The sequence below is a fragment of the Trematomus bernacchii genome, unplaced genomic scaffold (genome assembly GCF_902827165.1).
Source record: "Trematomus bernacchii unplaced genomic scaffold, fTreBer1.1, whole genome shotgun sequence".
NCBI classification, from domain to species: domain Eukaryota; kingdom Metazoa; phylum Chordata; class Actinopteri; order Perciformes; family Nototheniidae; genus Trematomus; species Trematomus bernacchii.
The window spans coordinates 4,166,621-4,184,942 of NW_022988097.1; the positions used below are offsets into that span (position 1 = coordinate 4,166,621).

The following is an 18,322-nucleotide window of genomic DNA, read 5'->3' on the forward strand; positions in this document are numbered from 1 at the left end:
ACATTTTTATTTCTATTTAATTGAGGTTTTACTTCATATTAATTTGCTTTTGTAAATAGATTTAATTGAATAATTGATTCTTTGCACATTTTATTTTATTGCACATCTTACTTCAACTTCTCGTTTTTTTTAATGAATATCTTCTTTTATTTAATATATTTTAGCGTTTCACTCTGTGTTAGATATAAATATTTGTATTATATAAATTTGATCTTTTATTTATGTGCTTCTAAAATAGAGCAACTGTCACAAAACATTAAACCCTATTTCCCCAGAGATAAATAAATGTAAGATATTTTATTTGTCAAACATTGTAACTAACGTGGGTTCTGATCATAAATTCCAAATATTAAGTTATTTTCAGAACTTTAAGCCTTTACACACCAGTTCTAGTTTGGTCTACACACTTCATTTAAGACTAATTATGGGAGTAAAACTAAACATAGGGGAGAAAAACTCTTCCTTTCCAAAATGTTTGTCCTATACATTGAAAAAAAATAACCAAAGATTAAAGAAGCCATAAATGTCAGTGGTCAGTCAAACACAAGTGTTTCCACTTAGCCTGATATATCACACACACACATAATGGGAAACACCTGTGTGCAGCCGCTAAGCTGCTAGCAGTTATCCAAGTCCACTCAACCCTTAAAGCAACACACGCGTATAAATTGCCATAAAGTTTTATTTTCATGAATGCTTTCACACTTTTTATCCTTTATAAAGTTATGTACACATAATTGGCTCCCATGGTAAATAAAGGAAAGAGAAGGAGGGGAAAAGAGAAGGCAACAAGAGTAAAAAAAAAAAAGAAAAAAAAGTAAAGCACAACAAATATTTAAAACAGAAAACCCCTAAATCATGAAATATATAGTATTGATCATAAGGAATTTGTGTTGACATCTACATAATATTGCCAGTGATTTATATACTCATATTAGAGGTAGGGTTATAGAAACATGAGATGCTTTGTTTTAGTAATACCAAATGTTGCCAACAGCGCCCCCCGATGGGACGACTGTGTACAGCACGTCCTCTCCAAAGCGCAACGTCATGACACTTTCAGAAAGTTTGCATGAGCAAATTAAAAAATATTCTTCTCAAAGTTGAGTTTTTTCCCACAAAAAAAGTCAGATAATCTTGGATATTATAACGCAACACTTTGTCAGCAAGCTGTAAGTGTGTTTGTGCTCATTAAGATATAAATAATGACTTGTGTTTGCAGGTTAGGTCCGATTAATTAGTATCATTTTTGAGAAATTGTGTCTCACATTAGTAACAAGTTGAAAAGTTGATCACCGTAAGGGTATTTTAAAGAAAAACAGACTTTCAGACAAACTTTCTTTCATAAACTGGTGGCATGACAGTGCCCTGTGTGCAGGACTTCAGTCCATTTGTGCATAATGTACCACGTTCACAGCAGAGTTCCCAAATTTCATATGGATCCGTTAATGCTGACCTTGTGACTATCTGGTGCAGTGTACCAAATAGGGATTAAAAAAAAGTTAATCCACCACAGCTGAGTGTAGTTTATTAAAATATATATCCACACTCATAAGATTACATTGAGCGAATGGTGATAAAGCTACACTAGATGGAGAAATGAATGCATTTTGGAACTTCTAATGTACATTTTGACTTTGGTTTTTAAAAAATCCATTAAATGTCTTTAAATAAGGCAACGTTCATTACAAGGCACCGCACTGCAATTCATTATGAATTAACGTTTGTGTGGCGCCACCCAATGAAATATTTAAGTTTAAAAATCTAGCTTTCCATTGTGAAAACCAGGTCGCAGTTCTCGTTCAAGTTTGAACATATACATCAAGTTTAGGCATGCATACAAACCACTGTTGTGTATTTGAAACTGTCAAATCAAATATCTGGTCAAAGGAAGGAAAGGAAAGAGAACACAGCATTTGCAAACTCAAATCCCATGAGGTATATACTAGGAGACTGTGCGCACAGACAACATATTTCTTGAAATCCCCAATGTGTCATTTTAGTGACAATGGGGGAAGTAAGGCAATCATATCAACGCTTCTTTAAAGAAATATAAACTAATCAGTGATGCACGTGAGGAACTCAAGAAATTCAGTGCTCTTCATCCAAAACAAACTTGTTTTAAAAAAAGTGCTTGTGGTTATTCTGGCAATGTATTGACATCTGATAGGACGAAGAGCCTTCTGATGCATCATGGGCATGTTACAGTGTGTTCTATAGGGTGGTGCAGGAGTGAGTCCTGAAACCTGGAGAAAAAAAAACGTAGCAATTTACAATTACTTGTCTCAAAGTCGGAAAAGGTTTTTACTCGTTTGGTGCCTAGAATATGTAGTTAACACAAGCTGAAGAGATCTGCACGTTATTTTTTGCAATATGACTAAATCAAATGGGGAAATCCAATTGCTTTTTCTCGAGGGAGCCCTTTACGATGCTAACTTCTGGGTCTGGCTGACAAAAATACGTCATTATAAGTCACTGCAACACTTAAACTATTATTAAAAAGTATTATAATAATCGGTTTAGCAATAAAGAGAAGAACATGAAGTTGTTTCGTGTTTTCCTCTGCCACCCCCTTTTCTTTTTGTATTCTTTGGTTACGAGGTAACTAATGTACGGATGAGTTTACATGTAATCGAGGCGATGTTTGTTTAAGCAAATTATTCCAGTCAAATGAAATGTCTATTACTTAATATCCTCAAATCCTGTGCAACAGATGTTCAATATGCGTCAAATGAAAAAAAAGGAATTTCTTCATGATGAAAGTTAGAATTATCATGCTTTCGTATGACTATAATAGATTCAGTGTAACATACTTATGATGCATCGTCATGGGCAACACCTCCTTGTAAACGGCATTATATCTTATGTTATGCAGTGTTGAAATGAGAACTGTCAGGTAGTTTCAAATGAGTTGTTTTTAAATGAAGGCTTTCTATCTGTGCTTGTGTACGAGAGGCTCTCACTGAGATCAATGGGTGGATCCTGGCTGTCCGCGTTAGCATTGAATGGGTGGCTGCTACCCTGCAGCATTATCTGATGTTTCTATTTCAGTCATGTAAGCCTCGCTGAGCGCAGCCGGAAAAAAAAAAGAGAAAAAGAATTGCAGCATTATTAATCGATTCCTCTATGGTTTTGATTTCCTCTTCCTGCGGCAGCTAATGCATCGGCAAGCACAGCACTGCACATTTCTGACCTTACACACGCAACCAAAAGGCCTATTAACTACATATGAATCACCAAAAAATGGCTATGTGCTGACCCGGCCAGAATGTCACTCTGCCAATCTAAAAAAATCAATAAAGTCCCTGTACAACACAACAGCTTACAATAAGGCAATAAACCAAACCTATGCAGGACTAAATGTTCAGAGAGAGTGTGTTTTAAGCCGTTTACCATGAAGATACATTAGAAAAATAATATATTTACTTCTCGATCTCTAAAATATAGACATGTTTTCTGAGAAAGACTTTAAAGATCACACGTTGGCTGTGAATGGGGCGACGTTTCTGTCATTCTACGCTCTCTGCCAGCATCGGTGTTTGGTGGAAAGGATAACAGTTTAAGGTCCAACATTACAAGAACGGACTTTTCATTATCACTAAAGAAGAAGAAGATAAGCACTATGGTTTAAATAACAGTTATTGGCCCACTCAGGTTGCTGGATGGAAATCACCTTCACATCCAAACAAAAAAAAAAAAATAGAAAGTGAAGGAAGTACTTTTTTTCCTATATTTTGTAGTTAATAAGATTTTAATGAAGCATGTCTTTTTAGACTCTCTCTCTCTCTCTCTCTCTCTCTCTCTCTCTCTCTCTCTCTCTGCAGCTCCAGCCAGCACCACCTTAAACCTCAACCACCTGATGGAGCGCTTGTTTCCGGGCACCTTAAGCTTCCTCCGGTGCCGCGGGCCTCTTCAGGTCCCGGATCTGCTTAATCAGATAGTTCTTCTCGTCGCAGAACTGCTCGTCCTCTGACCGGTCGGTCTGGAAGTGGCTCAGGAACTCCACCAGTTTGGTCTGGTTCTTCAGCAGGATGTCCAGCACGGGCTGGGTCTTGTTGGGGTTCGCAACAAATACCTTAAAAAAAAGGAGACAATTTTTTTTATGTATACACCACTTTCAATGTTCAAAGTAGTAATGTCAGCAGAATTTCTCTTCAAAATAATCAGAATATTTTATTTATACCAGGGGATATTACATTTGCGATAGTTGCTTCATTTCAGTATAAAATGAATGAAAATATAAAATATTGATATTATATATTTCTTCTGTTGTTACTTCTCTTTTACCTCTTGACTACTAGGGAACTAACGTCAAAATAATAAGTTCAAGTAAATATCGGCAAAAAGAAGATAAATAGAATACAATTATTTATATTAACTATAATTTATAACACTAAATATGTAAACATGTATGTATAACAATATAAACAGTGATGTATTAGTATTTACATGGGCCTTATTATACTTTTTGGAGTCTTCCTTTTCCTGTAGTGTTTTAAATGGGTTTCTGTGTATGTAAATGGTCTGCAAAGGCTAAAATCCCTGTGTTCCCTCCAGAAGGAATTTCTCTGCCACACACTCCCCCCTGCCTGGCAGTATGAGGAAAAATAAACAGCTTTTTGAACAGTAAAGTATGTAAACATGTCACAGTAGACACACAAAATACTAATATGAACCTGAAAATGAGTATAATAGGGCCCCTTTAATAAAGATGTTAATGATGAAAACCAGATTATTGCTAGAAATGTACAGTGTAATACAGTAGTAATCCTAAGTGTTATAAGTATTGCTCTACGCTCTAAAGTAGCTTTAGTTTCAAAACTACGACGACATGTTTTTTGTGCTTACCTTGAACACGTGGAACGCCTCAAACTGGATGTTCCGGCTGTTGTCTCTGAGCAGGTTCATCATCAGCTTCAGGTTCTCTGCCCGACTGATGTACTTTGTCATCACAGTGAAGTTGTGCCTATCCAGAAGAAGTTCCCCAAGGAGCTGAAAAACAGTATGGAATTTATTGTAAGACCTTTGCGGATACTTCCTTTAGCATACTGCATGTCATACACTGTGAACATCTGTGCAGTGTGTGAATTTCGACCATGTAGTATTTCAAATCAAATCGCACATGGCTGCTGTGCCCTCAACGCAAGTGATGATCGCTGCTGTTAGCTAGTTAGCTATCAACATTGTTGTTCAAGGTAGCAAAACATTACAGATTACGCAATTAACCCAATCAAATCAGCTGGGGTTTCTTTTCAAAACCAGCATGGTGGTACGTTTATTAAATACTGAAAAAGAAACAGGTATAACTTTTATTTGTAGTGTGCTGTCTATACCAATGCAACCACAACAGTGGCTGGTTGCGCAACTTTTGTTATGTAGCCAAGATGGCAGTCATTGAGTGTTGAAGGTTCCCATGTTCCATATGCATATTTAGACACAGCACTTGTTAAAGTCAATGCACAATCAACTGAGAGCATGTCAGTAAAACAGTGCTTTTCATTTGACAGAAGTGGATGTTCTACCTTCAAAGACTGTCGTTTGGTGACGTAGTTCTCAGAGTGCAGCAGTTTTTCGTATTCTGTAAACACCTGAAGATAAATAAAGGTATATTAGGCACGTCATAGGCATTCTCTCCTTTAAAGGTCAAAATCCACTGCAGAAATCTCACCCGGTCATAATTGTTCTCCAGGAAATCCGCACACATAATCTTGTGCCTTGTGAGGAGATCCTGAGAGGGAATAGATAAGAGCGAGAGGTAAGATAAGAACTGTTGGTATGAGGAATATGTCAAACTGAAAGAAAATACAGCAGCGCACCTTAAATGAGGCAAAAGCGTCTGAGGCAATGTCAAAGGTCGAGAGCTCTACGTAACGGAAGAAGCAGTAGAAGTCTTCAGAGAAGAGCACCGTCCGTGCCAGAGGCTCGTGGCGCAGGCACTCTCTCAGCATCATCCCACAGTTCAGAGCCACTTCTGCACTCTCATATCTGCACAGTTAATGCGTGTCAGGTCAAAGGCAAGTCATTTACATCATCAGCATTCAATACAGTGTAAAACAAACACTGGAAATGTCACTCTTAACACTTTAAAACACTGTTAGAGGCATTACATTTGTCAGTAAAAAATGTTGGCCTTATTTCCTATGGTGATGTTTTTTTAAAGTCTTTGAATGTAGACAGTTCACATGCAAATTATATTAAAAAAAGAGTGTCTAGCAGAAGAATCATCTTGCACATTGGTGTTAAACATCAGGTTTAGATGTCCATCTCCGATCACTCAAACTGTTTGTTCCTCTTTCGAGACGTGACATTTAAAACCAAGTTCAAAAACCTGCACAGCTCTTGCAGATTCAATTCTTACAAACTGCACATATTTTAGCTATTTTTTTACAACTTCAATCCTTGTGTTTATGTATGCGCTGTAATACATCAAAGCAAATTCCTTGTATGTGTAAACCTACTCTAATCTGTGTCGGAAAACAGCAGACTCAATCGACCATAATGCAATGCAGCCGTAACACATGCTGCTCTCCAAACAGGATGACTCAGTTTCTTTAGAGCTGTAAAACCAGCACTACTATCACTCTCTTCATCAACATGCATTACCCACAGGTGAAGGCAACAAGTTAGCGCTCGTTCCTCTGGGAGTTGTCGAAACACATACTGGGTTATGTTTAAAAAAAGAAAAAAAGAAATCACAGTGCATGTTGAAGAAATGTGATCTTACGAAAAAAGCATTTTAAAAAAGTACCTAAAAATGATTTGGTTACAGTTTAAGAGTAGTTCATGTTGGTTATGTAACAGTGCCACTCACATTAAAATGTTTCAAAAAGTGACTTCCTGCAGCCTGAAAAGATGAACTTACCCTTTCAGAAGCATGAAGAGGATCTGTTGTTGGGTAGAGATGTATTCTACCGTGGGTGTACGGGTTCCAATCTGACGTCTCACAATATTGCTGAACAAATGAACCACATCCTTCTTCCCCTGTAAAAACAAAAAAAAAGCACTTCGAGAGATGAACGGCTAACTGATGATATGCAACATGGTTTTTTGCTTTGGGCATCAATGTTCAAATCAGGCAGTGGGAGCGCTGCTGACCATTTGGTGTTGGAACAGAGGGATCAATATGTTTAACACACATCAAATCACGGCAGAAAGAGGTACATTTTCCCCACCTCAAAATCAATCCTCTGCAGGTTTGCAATGAGGGCGATGAGGAGGTTGGTGTTGTACAGCTCTTGAGCAAGCTGAGCCACCGCTTCAGTTTGAGGCTCCTTGTCACCTGTTCCACTCAGTACCTCCTTCAGTGAAGCCAGGTTTTTTGACACCTCCTCTGCAACCTTTAATATGAAAAAACAGTTAATGACTAAGACTAGCAGTAGGTGTTAAGAATAATAGACACAGCTCAAATGTGAGACCCACCTTTTCACACTTTTTGCTGTCCCCAGCATCCATCTTTTCCATGTATGCCACATTCTCCTTCAAACTCCTCACTATATCAGCTGGACTCTTCTGAGACTTCCCAAAAGGAAAAGGCATGACTGAAAGCTGGTGTTACAAGCCCAAATCTCTGAGGAAATAAAAGTGTTTCAAATTACTTTGACATGCTATAAGAGCAATTCAACTTCCTGTACCTCCTTGCATCAGGAAATGGCTGAAAAACTCTTACCTGAAGCAAGCAACGATACTGTTTATTAGTTATACTGCCTGACTGAAATTCGACACTCATAAGTAAAACGACAGGGTTAAAGAACATGACACACACAGCTAGCTAACATTGCTAACCTTACAGTAGTTTTCAAAGATAATGCGGGTAGATTAGCGCTAAAGTTACACTTCTACGACATGTTTAACCTTCGGTATTAGTTTTCACGAGTTAGCATTGACCATGCCAGAATAAAATGCCAACTTTTTTTAGACCGAAACGAGGATAAAATGTGGAATAAGACGGTAACAATGTCAACGTTACAGCAGTGTTCAGCAGCAAAGTTGAGCTAGCTTGTGACCTAGTTAGCTGTAGCAAGAAAACTAGCGGACTGGCGTCAGTACGTGGACAGCGAGCACCGTGAAACACACATCACACACTGCTGAAATATTCAGCTGAGGCTGTCAAGACTCACCGAGTGAACTGTGGTGTTGAAGCTGAAGGAGGCTCGGCGGCTAAAGGTTAGCTAGCAGGCTAGCAAGTTGTCCTCACTTTTGTCCACTGTAACGCTACTTTGAACGTTATCTGAGATCTCTGGGTGTAGCTCTCTAATACGTACCAATTGTAGCTACAAGTTGTTCAAACGGACGACCTTCATAGCTGTTGTATTTCATATAAATCTCCACTCGTGACCGCCTGTCACCTAACTTGCTAGCTGCCTAGTTATGGAGCGAGAGTTGCTGGGCTGGCCTGTCTGACAACTTCATTTCCCTGTTCTCTTCTGCTCAAACTCTCGTCCTCTCCTCATCCCGGGGACACTGGGCGGGTATGTTTTGCTTTACAAAATGACTGCCACCCGCATTGGCCAATCACTTTGCCCGAGGTGAGGACATGGAAACGCCCTCTCCACTCTGGGTGCGCTTGTTTCATGGCTCTTCAATTTCGTGTGGGTGGGCAGATTAAAGAACACACTGGAAGCCTCATTTGTCGGAATGCCCTGTAACTGTAATCGAGTGCACCCGAATTATCAAAAAAGATAAGGCACAGAAATGTAGTTAAGAATTGTTAGGCTTTAAGATTAGACAGCCATTTTCATTTTATGTGTTTGGAACATAACTTTTATAAACAACGTAGAATATATATGTGTAAAACATAGGAGAACATTAAACGTTATATTTAATAGTAGTAGTTTTCCTTCATCAAGTTCTCAACATTAATCCAGTATATTGTGGGATATGCAATTAATACAACTCCTTTGCTAATTAACAGACATGTTTTTCTTTATGCAATGCACCCCTCTCTAACACGCATTAAACGGGACATATATATATTTGATTACATTTATTTTAATCTAATTCAATTTAACATTTAATATAAACAAGTTCCTAGCCTTAAGTGATGCACGTTGTTGAACGGTGTTGCTCTTTGTGGCTCCCATTTCATTCCAAAATCATTAGAGATCCACCTCTGTGTAACATGTAGTTGATGGTATTTAGCAATTACTGCTCAGGTTCCATTACACAGAGGTGATGGTTGTCCTGTCTTTACTGTACAGTCTGTCTGGAGAAGACTCTTTGGCCATCATACAACTACAAGACTTTATGGAGGACAAAAATGTCTTTCACTTGGAGCAGTCAAGCTTTTGATCTGACCATAGTGCTGCTGACATTCTGGTTTTATTATTGACTCTCTTGATAAAAAGCACCAACACATGCAGCACAATTTGTACATCTGTAAAATACTTTTATGCTATTGATGGCAAAACTTTGTTAAATACGCTGTTGTTTATTGGTTTTAGTAAACTGCATTCATGGTTTAAATCACATCTTTCAGATGCGTAGGTCCAGCTGCTTATTGCTCTTCTCTAGCTACCATAATAAAACAGTATCCATTTTACAATTTAATAATAGCAATGTTTTTTTTAATTATGTGTTCATTTGACTAGTCCTTGTCTGGATTTAACATGTTAAGGGTGAAAACTTCTTTTCGATGGTCTATTTTCCAAAAATCAAACAATAGGCATTGCACTAATCATATATCCTAAAAAGGAAACAACTATACACTTTGTATTGATGTAGGCCTACATTGCATGACATTTGTTTGCCAGTGCTTTAATTCCAGAAAGTGTCTGTGTATTCATAATATGTTTATTATGCTGTGTGAATACAATTTAAAAAAGAAATAATTAACTTAAACATATTTAAATCTGAATAAAGTGCGGCCCACCTTTGGGATATTGATGCTTCAGGATTTCTAGGAGGTATTTTTGTAAAGCACTTTTGCATCCTACATACTCAGACCTCCTGCATAATTTTCACGTTTGAAACATTTTAACAAACATTCGTGGACGCGACTTTTATTTTTGAAAGCCAGACCCGGAAGTGTCCAGCTGCCTTGAGCACAGCAGCTAGCTTGATGCTACTAGTGCGAAAAAGCCCACGATCACTTCTGAAGGACGGGAAGAAACACAGTCACTTCTCGGAACACTTTCCCATCTTTTCCACCTCCTCAGCGCCATAATAATTATATTAGCAGGTAAGATGTGAGCTGTGTGTCAGCGTGTTTCAGATACCCGCTGTGTTGTACGGCCTATTGTGGTTTCAGGCCGTATTGCTGGTGAACAAGCTGCTCTCTTTCACAGGGACACATCACGTATGGCGCTCTTTACTTCGAAACGGTTTGCGAACCCCCGCGCCTGTCATGATAATTTCCCACATTTAAAGGGAAATAAACGCTGTTTTTAGCATTTCAACAACAACACAATGTAGGAAGAGTCATATTTTCCTACCACCGACCCTATTTTCCTACAAGAAAAGGCCTTGTGAGAGATTTTGGGGCGTTGAGATGTTCATAGTGAAATTAGTTTTCTGTTATAGCTGGTTTGTTGGAGAAAGAGACACACACCCCCTTTAATTCAAAACTTTTGTAGGAGAAATTTTAGCCACTTTTTATTTTTCGCTTGTTCTGTTCACAAATCGAACACAGTATGGATATAAAGGGCAGGATAGTGAAATGAAAGCATGTTAGTGAGGCAGAGGTTGAATTAAAGGGTATTTGGTGTTATTTACACGGCAGTGTTGTGTGTGTGTGTGTGTATCGCTGCCTCCGCCGCAGTGAAATCCCGGCCCTGCTATCATGGCTGTAATGGCTCTATCAAGGCGTCGCTGCACACTGCTTTTGTGATTTTTAAATAACACCCATTTTCGCTTATGGACTATTGAGGATTAAGCACATCTTTTTCTTATCATATTTAACATATATATGGCGCCTGAGGCGATTTTTGAACAACATCAAACAGGCGATCTCTGCAATGGCAGCACACATAAAGAGGTTTGATCTCTATTTTAAAGAATACTGTGATGAAAATGCAACAAAGCTTGCATCATTTCCAAGAAAATTATGATTTATATATAATATAAAGGTTTGATAGAAATGCAGCTGAAAATGATACAATAGTGACATTTGAATGTCCTGCAAATGCAGCTGTCTTTACTGCTCATAAAAGGAACATCATTCTAAAATTGCATATTTTCCACTGATTGCATTTTTAAAGTATATTATGTTATGTATGTAATGTGGGGCAGATGAGATGTGATAAACTAGAAGAGAAGACTTTGCGGAATGGTAAAACATGTTGCATCATTTGCAGAAAAAAAACTACAAAACTGGACATCAGATTTCCTTGATCCTATTTCCTGTTCAGTCTGATTGATATGTGAGGGCTGTCAGTCTATGTTGAGAGGATATTGTTCACAGCTGCCTCCTTTAACAACAAAACATAGGCCTAAACAATCTGGTTGTTATCCTCCTCAAACATACGAAGGATCTCAAAACATGTTGATAATGGTCAGCAGTTTTAACAGCCACTTGTTCCGTGGATTTTAGTTATCGTACATTACATGTCATCAAAAACTTTCCTTAGCACAGTTGAATTAATTGAACTAGGTTGGGAAAATGTCAAGCTGTGATCCATCAGAGGTTTTGCTAGGATATATTATACACTTCCTGAGTTCTTGTAGGAAGCAGGGCTTTTCTTTGGTGCTCTTTGTTGGAGTTTCTTGGGGCTATGGTCAAAGTTTTGTTTCCAGCTGTTTCTGGGAAAGAGTTCCTAAAGGCTGCCATCCAAAATGATTTCACAATACTTGCATTTAGTTTTAGGACAAACTTGTTCACAGTGCATTTTTCTTTGGGCTGGCTGTTTGGTTAACATTACGTTTATGCAGATTTACAAATGTGTATCCCTCGTTTTGAACCCTTCAACCTAAATATGTTTTATTTGTATTGCTTTCATGCTGATATTCGGCCATAACTTGAACCATTCAGACTTTATCTTCATTGCTAAGGACTCTGTGCATCATCTACAAACTGTATGTAGGTGATTTAACAAATATGTTGATTATCTTCTAGATTAATCTTAATATAAAATGTCAGAAATAAAATAAAAAATGCAATCCTGGTTACCCAAACTCCAAGGTAATGTCTTAACATGCCTGGTTTTGTCAGCCAAAACGAAATATTAATTAAAAATAACCCTTTTTAATATGACATCATCAGAGAGTATTAGGTAATCTTACACTTAAAAAACAGAATTCGCTGCCATTTTTGAATGAATAAGGATTTTGATGCATAATCTCAAAAGTTGCCAATTAATCTTCTGTCAATCATCTGATTGGTTAGAAGACTAATTGTTGACTTTTAATTAATATGTCATCCTATTTAAATCATATTAGCTTTTATCTAAATGTGTATGAACGCTGAACCTGATATATATCCAGATGACATGGCAAGGCTGGACAATTAATTGTATAACTGCTTTAATAACATCTATTTGTAAGGATCTACCAGCCTTCCATCCTTATCTCCTCTTACCTTTCACCTTTTTGTGATGTTTTTGTTTTCATTTATTAGAGTCTTGGTCCAACCAGAAAGCCTTCGGTTATGTCGGGACAGAGGAAAGGAGCGGCAGCGCGGCTCCTTAAATGTGCCTTCTGCAGAACCAACCGGGACAAGGAGTGTGGTCAGCTGCTGCTGTCTGACGGCCAGAAGGTGGCAGCCCACCATAAGTGCATGGTGAGGAGAGATCCCTGCTCTCAACCCTATCACCCTTCAGCTAGAATAAGTCATGTTTACCTGAGAATCTTGTCAACTTTAGCCACAAAAACTATGGGATTTGTGTTTTTCCGCCACAGTTCAAAAAGCATATAGCCGAAATAAATGGTTCATATCCTATACATTATCTCGAAGGGCTCCAATTTGTTTCTTCTCCCATTGGTGATCATGACCTCCAAGTTGAGAAAACACCATTTAAAAATATGGCATATAGAACTGACAAATGCAGGTTTTTATGATAAGTTTAAAATAATCGATGATGACATGATATCTATGTTAACCCTCCCACTTCATATTGAAAATAGTCCAACAGTAGTAGCATGATGGAAATGAAGATGCAGATATTGTACAACGTTCACATTTATACTTATTTCAAATGTCCCACGCAGCTTTTCTCCTCTGCCCTGGTCACATCTCACTCAGACAGCGAAAACATTGGAGGATTTTCCCTCGATGATGTGAAAAGGGAGATCAAGAGGGGAAATAAATTGGTAAGTAACCTCTGTATCTGTGTAGAAGAAGAGCGAACACATTACCTTTATATCAATTAGACTACTTGTTTTTAGTAACAGTACCACACATCCAAACACTTTACATACATAAGAACATGCAGAAGCTGCTCTACGGAACTAATAATAATGAATGATGATAAACCAATGCGTGTTTATCGTTTACATGTGTTGTATGTACAGTATATGGAATAACAGTGTGTTTACTACAGAGGAGGTGTTGATACTACTAGCATTACAGCAAATCTTTCTAGTGTTTATGTTGATTACATCAGGTTTAAAAGGGGATAATCAGCTTTTATCCAGAAAGAAAGAACTAGAATTACAAGTTTTTGTTGGCTTAACAGGTGTTGGCTTATTCCTCAATCTGACCAAATGTTGAATCCAAAGATGGGGTCTCCATACATGAATCGTTCCAACTCTTCTTAAACAATATGCAATATGTCAGGAGATGCACTGCAGCTGTCTGTAAGACTGTGCTGCACTCCATGTGTTTTTCAATTGGCAGCCTGTATGATTTAACTTGTATATTTGGCTAAACTCAGCTAACCAAATTATATTTTTATTAATGTAATTTATAGTGGTTCTGGCACTAGGTTATGCCACGTTATTATACAAAACTTTTGTGTAAAAAAGGCTCTCGAAGCTACTTACTGTGTTCATATATACACTTATCTCTAAGCATTACTTATTCATATTCCCTATTTATTTTGTACTTTCATCTTCTAAGGCCTGCATATGTTTGTTTTTTTTTTTTAAATGAAAGAATTGAGAATGATTTTAGATGTTAAATTATGAATATTGGGAATGTGTCTTGCATACATTTTAAAATGTTCTAATTTGATTTTAGAATTGACTGAGTAACCCTAACCCTAATCCCAATTTTCATCTGAAACAATATTATATTATATTGATATTCGAGGCTTCTACAATACCATTGAAATAAATGCAGCTGCCTGCGATCAATATGAGACAATATCGTATGCCCACTTAACATAAACAGTAACACTTTTATGAACTCACAATAACAACTCAAATATATTTTGACGATTGTATCACTGGGCTAGAAGGAAATGGAGACACCAACGTTTGCATGGGAATTTCAAAATAAAGTGCATCTGAAAGATGAGTTTTAGCCTTTGCATTGAAGATATTGGATCGTTGACCATTGATAACGAATAATATATTATTTTCCCCGTCAGATGTGTTCTTCGTGTCACCGGCCGGGCGCTACTATTGGCTGTGACGTGAAGACGTGCCGGAGGACGTACCACTACTACTGCGCTTTGAAGGACAAAGCCCATGTCAAAGAGAACCCCTCACAGGGGATCTACCTGTAAGAAGCCCCGCTGTGGACATTTCTTTACATACATCTACAATAAATGACAACACATTTTGTAACAACTATTAAATTAAAATGTTTTTTTTTCTTCTATAACAGTATTTACTGTCGCAAACACCGGGATGCCTCTCACGAAGGCATTGAAGGTAAAATATGCCTCATCATATGTCATATCACCAAACTGCCTGGATGATTGGATTAATGGCTTGATGCCTGTTTCTGAAGGAATTCCTCTTTAATCCTTACATACACATACACAGCAACACACACAGTGACATTTAGTTTCTGCATTTAAACCCATCCTAGTACCCAAAGAAGTAGGCAGCTATTATACAGGGCCTCGGGAACAGTGTGAGGGTCCATTTTCTTGCAACTAGTACCAGTTCACTCTTCATTCCTTCATCATTGTATTTGTACTTCTTGATGTGATTTACTTTCCTGTTCTTTGCATGTATGCTTCTATTTACATAAAAGTTTGTCCTGATCATGACTGTTTGTTCATAATCAGATGAAGAGGAAGCTGTGGCTGACGAATCAGACGCGTCGCCTCCACAGAGCAGGGGCAGAGGGAGGTTTGAGAAGGGCAGATCCAGGGTGGGACCTCGTGGCCAATCGGAAGACAGCCGCTCCACCTCCTCACAGGTGGCAGACGAGGAGAGTTCCTCCCATGTAAGGCAACACGCCTGTTTGTCAAATGTTTAAAATTATCGTGATTTGGTGTCTGATTTTTAATGCTTTTACATGTTTTTCCAGCGGGACAGGTCTCCTCTTCGGTCCAGCCCGGGAGACGGCGGCCAGCGCTGCGGCTTCTGTCATGCCGGAGAGGAAGAGAACGAAACGAGGGGCATGCTTCACTCCGATAACTCCAAAAAAGTGGCGGCACACTACCGGTGCATGGTGAGAATCTTGTGTGTGGGGATGTCTGCAGAACATTTAAAGCCGTTTAATGTGCATTTACAGTACTGTACTAACACTCAGTAATTTATTACCTTTTCAGCTTTTTTCATCGGGGACAGTGCAGCTCACCACCTCGTCACGGGCCGAATTTGGAAACTTTGAAGTGAAAACAGTCATCCAGGAAATCAAGAGAGGGAAAAGAATGGTGCGACGATTTGTCTTACTTCTCATTTGTTTTGAAATATTTTAAATACTACGTACATTCTGACAAAAATTGTGTTCCTATTCCAGAAATGCACACTCTGCTCTCAGTTGGGTGCAACCATTGGGTGTGAGATTAAAGCGTGTGTGAAGACCTACCACTATCACTGCGGCCTGCAGGACAAAGCCAAGTACATTGAGAACATGGCGCGTGGCATCTACAAGTGAGCTCAAATACAGCTTTTAAATTTGATCAGTTCAAAATATATTGCATTAGCTTTACAACCAACACGAGCCAATTGAGGCTGGATCACACAGCCAATGCTATTTATTCCATTCAGAGACTTCTTTTGAATGATTTGTATTTCATCCAACCACAAATGTGAAAAAGGGTGATATTAAAAGTAGTCGGAAGGAGTTTTATTGTAAACACACATTTTATGTTACCCGCAGAATATGCAAATATATTGGACGTACGTTGTTTTATTTTATTTTACATTTGTAGGATGTGCAAGTCCTCCTCCTGCCTGTCTATGAAACATTTACATTTTACATGCGTACCCACCAACGGCTGTTTGTCAATGGCCCGAAACTAGCAGCAGGAATGTGTATTGTGCCACCCTTGGTAGAAACTCCATGGAGCACCTTTAACTCTACGTCTTCACACCTTAACTGGACCACATTTCACCTCTTTTGCAATAACTGATAATGTTGGCTATTACTGTGTTTTGTGACTTACAAGCCCTTCTTTGTATGTGTGTGTGTGTGTATTTGTTTGAAGACTATACTGTAAGAACCACAGTGGCAATGAGGAGAGGGATGAAGAGGATGAAGAACGAGAGAATCGCAGTCGACAGAGAGCAGAAAACAACAACGGAGGAACACCGTCAACGCAAGTCAATGGCAACTAGGTACGTTTTTAGTGGTTGTTGCACACAATACATTTTTTTACAACATTTAAAATGTCTGCGTTTAATGTCTATGGAAGACTATTAAGGCCAGGTAAAGTGGAGGGGGAATACTTTTATTTTGTATTTGCCTGAGAAACAAGTTAAGGACATTCGCTAATGCTCGTATATTTGATTTCATCTCAGAACTCTGTCACCCTTCATATTTTTAACTTAATTCTCATCATGCAAAAACCTCTACAGAGAAAATGTTTTACTCGTTATGATTAGCACGAATAGTCTTCGGTAAATATCAAACACAAAGTTTCTGTGTTTTTATTCTTTAGCATTGTTGGAATTGCCAAAAAATTGGGTTTTCAGATTTCCTGTCATTTCATTGCTTCGATTCTTTCAGGTTAGCCTGATGGACGTGATGTGGGGACAACAGAAGAGCTCAAAGACGAGGAAGACATATCTTTTTATACTAGATCTTAGCTTACTCTCAAAGTCGTGGTCTACAAGCTCCCGCGAGTCCTTCACATGTTTTCTTCCAGTAAACGAACACTATGTGCAGATGTCTCCTTCATGTGAAACCCTGTAAAGAGTTGACTGGATGAGCTTTTCACAGCCTGGTGGTACTCTGCAGACTGCTGCTGGATCATGAAAGAAGAGCCATTTTCAACAAGACCCAATGTTGAGTTCAATTTCATTGCATTGTTTCTGTGAATGAGAACCGATGGACTGATCTTCTGATTGTCACTCACTGCCCATGTATCCACAGATTACATGACACACACACACACACACACACACACACACACACTTGCTGAAATCGATGCATTCTTGCTCTTCCTTCGCTTCTACAGGACTCACTTTTAAGAGGAGTCTGTTTGTTACTCGTCTCTTTCAAGTTGTGTGGTTTGATTAGCTTGTTTCTGTAATCATGTCTTAAAGAGTACTCTTCATGCTAGCCTTTTTCTTGATATGTAATATTTTGCTACCGTGTTATCATCATGAGACATTTTGAATATCTGGATTTTCAGACGGTCAAGTACAAGTTTTGCCAGCATGCACTTGGATTCTCCCACTGTTCAAGGTGGCATTTTTTTATTTAGTCACAAAAGGGCGAAGTAGAGCTCTTTAGAGGAGGTGGCTTGACTTTGTTTGATGTACTGTTACTTGTATCTCTACCAATGTATCCATGAATGATGGGAAATAGAAAATATTTTTATTTTACACATTTAATGAGTCAATTGAGTCTTTCATTGGACAGTGTCTCAGGCGGCCTCTTACGCAGAGCAATACTCATAGCTACACGGTGTTGAAGAGTGAGGAATCTCACAAGTCAGACCTTTACATTCACACCTGTACGTTGTATGGATGATTTTGGGCATTTAGTTTATATAGATGTACACATTTTATGAACTAACAAGTCATCATTAGGTCCAAGTTATAAGATCTTATATAAAAACCTGAAATAAGTTTGAATGTATCAGAACTGAAAGTAGCTCCTCTGTTTCATTTCTGCCTTGCATTGGTACACAGCTTACTCTAACAGTAATACTAGTGTGATTGCCCTCGGATGGCAAAAGGTAGATGTCTCTGAATAACATTATTATAGAATTTTAGAAAGTTAACATGACCCATAGGCAGAGCTGTAGCCAGGTCTTTAAAAATAAGGAGGTATTGAAAGCACTATTAGTAATTGTGAAGTAAACATACATACTTTAAAGGT

At 38.3% G+C, this 18,322-nt stretch overlaps 2 protein-coding genes across 3 annotated transcripts; one reads left to right on the forward strand and one right to left on the reverse strand.

Moving 5' to 3' along the window:
* Positions 1–664: 664 nt before the first annotated feature.
* cab39l1 (calcium binding protein 39, like 1) lies at positions 665–8,437 on the reverse strand. 2 transcript variants are annotated; one of them, XM_034121242.1, is made up of 9 exons: positions 8,262–8,437; positions 7,420–7,567; positions 7,173–7,337; positions 6,863–6,981; positions 5,817–5,985; positions 5,669–5,728; positions 5,523–5,588; positions 4,849–4,992; positions 665–4,075 (listed from the first exon to the last, which is right to left on the reverse strand). In XM_034121242.1, the coding sequence occupies exons 2-9, from the start codon at positions 7,534–7,536 to the stop codon at positions 3,884–3,886; spliced, it is 1,032 nt and encodes a 343-aa protein (XP_033977133.1). In that variant the 5' UTR covers positions 7,537–7,567; positions 8,262–8,437; the 3' UTR covers positions 665–3,883. The 2 variants fall into 2 exon arrangements, with proteins under 2 accessions (XP_033977133.1, XP_033977132.1); XM_034121241.1 differs by having other exon boundaries at positions 8,118–8,437.
* Positions 8,438–10,044: 1,607 nt separating this feature from the next.
* phf6 (PHD finger protein 6) lies at positions 10,045–17,832 on the forward strand. The gene is made up of 11 exons (XM_034121243.1): positions 10,045–10,177; positions 12,551–12,712; positions 13,141–13,242; positions 14,463–14,596; positions 14,702–14,748; positions 15,111–15,271; positions 15,356–15,499; positions 15,600–15,704; positions 15,791–15,924; positions 16,482–16,611; positions 17,003–17,832. Exons 2-10 carry the CDS (start codon positions 12,581–12,583, stop codon positions 16,609–16,611), a joined length of 1,089 nt encoding a protein of 362 aa, XP_033977134.1. The 5' UTR covers positions 10,045–10,177; positions 12,551–12,580; the 3' UTR covers positions 17,003–17,832.
* The last annotated feature ends 490 nt before the right edge of the window (positions 17,833–18,322 follow it).